General features: G+C 41.5%; 1 protein-coding gene across 1 annotated transcript in view; it reads right to left on the reverse strand.

Annotated features, from left to right (window-relative positions):
- The window catches only part of UHRF2 (ubiquitin-like with PHD and ring finger domains 2, E3 ubiquitin protein ligase), a 107216-nt gene that overhangs the window by 19905 nt on the left and 84016 nt on the right, over positions 1-3295 (reverse strand). Inside the window, exon 9 of the mRNA XM_011937298.1 lies at positions 262-366. Within this exon, the coding sequence (XP_011792688.1) occupies positions 262-366 (105 nt within the window). The remainder of the gene's footprint in view (positions 1-261; positions 367-3295) is intronic.

The raw sequence follows: 3295 nt of genomic DNA on the forward strand, positions 1-3295 counted from the left end.
AAAAAAGGAATGAAAGCTCTATCAAGAATGTGAGTGTTTTCCTTCCTTATAACATAATAACAACACATATAAGTCAAATCAGTACATGTAAAGAATAAACACTGTCAAATGATTTACTTTCTAACATGTATAAAACTGATTACTTCAACAAAAAACTGTGCTAAAAAGACACAGCAGTATTTGATGTATCCTAGGCAAAGCTACTGTATTTTACAAATGATCAAGGCAGGTACTAATGTGTAAGGTTGTATAACGACTTACGACTTCATCCGCAAATCCACCAGCCAGGACAAGAGAGTAAGCCCCATCATTACTTCGACCATGAATTCCACCAACATGGGGTCTGTGAACACCTGCTTCGCTCACCTATAAAACAATTGAAGAGTCTCAAAACACCTCTGAACAGTTAGTTAAGATACATTTACAAAATGTTTTCATATATATTATTGGTACCTAAAGAACGAAGTTCTCACAGAGTTCTATCTTTTGCTCTCTCATTTTAAATCTCCTCAAACATATCCTTTAGGTTCTGAGAATTCTAAAACTGATTGGGTAGAATTCTGAGTTGCACAATAACTAGTAAACAATCATCTTCGGTCTATTGGAACTTCCAGCTCAACTCAGCTAAAAGAGAACTATCAGCAGTCCGTATCGTTTCTCTCTTCTTTTTTTTTTTTTTTTTTGAGACGGAGTCTCGCTCTGCCGCCCAGGCTGGAGTGCAGTGGCCAGATCTCAGCTCACTGCAAGCTTCGCCTCCCGGGTTTATGCCATTCTCCTGCCTCAGCCTCCCGAGTAGCTGGGACTACAGGCGTCCGCCACGTCGCCCGGCTAGTTTTTTGTATTTTTTAGTAGAGACGGGGTTTCACCGTGTTAGCCAGGATGGTCTCGATCTCCTGACCTCGTGATCTGCCCGTCTCGGCCTCCCAAAGTGCTGGGATTACAGGCTTGAGCCACCGCGCCCGGCCTCTTATTTCTAGTCTTGGATAGTGGCTCTGTTGCCTGCCTAGTTTGTGAAGTCAAAAAGGCAGGAGTTATTTTAGCCCCATTCTTCTCCCTTATTCCTAAAATCCTTTTGGTTACAAGGATTGCTGATTTTACCTCCTAAATTTCTCAAATCCATCTACTTTTACTTCCACTGTTTAATATTAGTTTGAGTCTCAGTTTGAGTAATGAATGTTTACAATAGATCCTTTTTCACTGCCTCTAGTTTTGCTTCTTCAAACCCACCCTATCTATCACAAACTGGATGATTCTTTTAAAAACAATTCTGCTTTTGACATTAAGTGATCACATAGTATTAAACCCAAGTCAACATGATTTATTACCCTCTCTAAATATGGCTCCTATTTTTCCTAGCCTTATCTACAGCTTCACCTTCAAGGAACATATATGCCTGAGCCAAAACTGCTCAATGTTACCCAAACATGCTATCCATTTCTACTTTACTCATTTCTACTTCAATGGCTGACTGCTTTTCCCCCGTATCTTCATTCCTGTCTCACTGAAACAAGTATCACTTCTTGGTGAACTTCAAATTCCCTGAGAAAGGTATTGTAGTTCATCTGTTTGTTATACAATTGGGTCTTTAAAAATTTTTTTGGTAGAGACAGGGGTCTCTCCATGTTGCCCAGGCTGGTCTTGAACTCCTGGGCTCAAGCAATCCTCTTGCTTCAGCCTAACAGTGCTGGGATTACAGACATTAGCCATCATGCCTGGCCAATACAATTTTCTTAGCAGAGTAAAAGAAGCTGGAATTCAAGCTTGCACAAGAATTTGGGGTGGCAGGGAAGGCACTTTAGAAGTTTTTAGAAGCCAATAAGAAGTTGATAGCAACAGAACCTGGAAAGGTTTTGGCTTTTGAAATACCTCAGCAGAAGGGACCATTTGATATCCCCACCTCATCAACCCTGGCAAAAATCATCTGTTTTTCCTAAATCTTTCCTCCTTTCTAAATAGCAAATCCATCTCACTAGTTGCTCAGGAAAACAACCTCATAGTCATCTTAGACTATATAAGGAGGCTTTCGGAGTTTAGAAAATAAATATGTGACAGACAGGTGTATGAAAAAAAAAGCAAATAAAAAATAAGGTGATTAGAAATACGTATTTTAACTATATTTATAGTATTATATTCTATTTATATACAGTATTTTATTGTATTTATAGATCCAAAGTCATAATAACCTAAACTTTGAATACCGGTTCAACCGAAATTATAATATAACTATTGCAAAGATAAGAGAACACAGACAGTATTAAACTAAATGTTTCATCTTCCATAGAAAAAAGTTAATATGGCCGGGCATGGTGGCTCACGCCTGTAATCCCGGCATTTTGGGAGGCCAAGGCGGGCGGATCATCTGATGTTGGGAGTTTGAGACCAGCCTAACCAACATATGGAAACCATGTCTCTACTAAAAATACAAAATGAGCTGGGCGTAGGGGCGTATGCCTGTAATCCCAGCTACTTGGGAGGCTGAGGCAGGAGAATTGCTTCAACACGGGAGGCTGAGGTTGTGGTGAGCCAAGATTGTGCCACTGCACTCCAGCCTGGGCAACAACAGCAAAACTCCATCTCAAAAAAAAAGAAAGAAAGAAGTGAATACAACTAAAAGATGAATTAAAAAAAAAAACCAGTATAAACACATTATTTATTAATAGAAATAAGAAGGTAGGGCTGGGCACAGTGACTCACACCTGTAATCCCAGTACTTTGGGAAGCTGAGGCAGAAGGGATTGACCTCAGAGACTCAAGATCAGTCTGGGCAACATGGTGAAACTCCGACTCAAAAAAAAAACACAAAAATCAGTTGGGTGTGGTGGCGTGTGCCTGTAGTCCCAGCTACTCTGGTAGCTCAGACTAGAGGACAGCTTGAGCCCAGGAGGGGGCTGTGATTACGGCACTACAGCCAGGGGCGGGGGGGAGGGGAGAGAGGGAGGAGGAGGAGGATCAGCAGCTGCCACCGCCAAGCCTATAATCCCAGTGCTTTGGGAGGCCAAGGCTGGAGCACTGCTTTAGGCCAGGAGTCTGAGACTAGCCTGGGCAACACAGCATGACCCTGTCTCTACCAAAAAACAAAACAAAAAAAGACACAGCCAGGCATGGTGGTATTCGTCTTTACATCTTTAGTCTTAGCTAGGTGGAATGATCAGTTGAACCCAGAAGTTTGAAGTTACAATGAGTTGCAATTGCTACTGCACTCCTGCCTGGGTGATAGAGCAAGGCCCTGTCAAGAAAGAAAGAAAGACAGAGAGAAAGAAAGACAGAAAGACAGACAGAAAGAAAGATGGATGGA

Source organism: Colobus angolensis, unplaced genomic scaffold (genome assembly GCF_000951035.1).
Source record: "Colobus angolensis palliatus isolate OR3802 unplaced genomic scaffold, Cang.pa_1.0 Scaffold162, whole genome shotgun sequence".
Lineage (NCBI taxonomy): Eukaryota > Metazoa > Chordata > Mammalia > Primates > Cercopithecidae > Colobus > Colobus angolensis.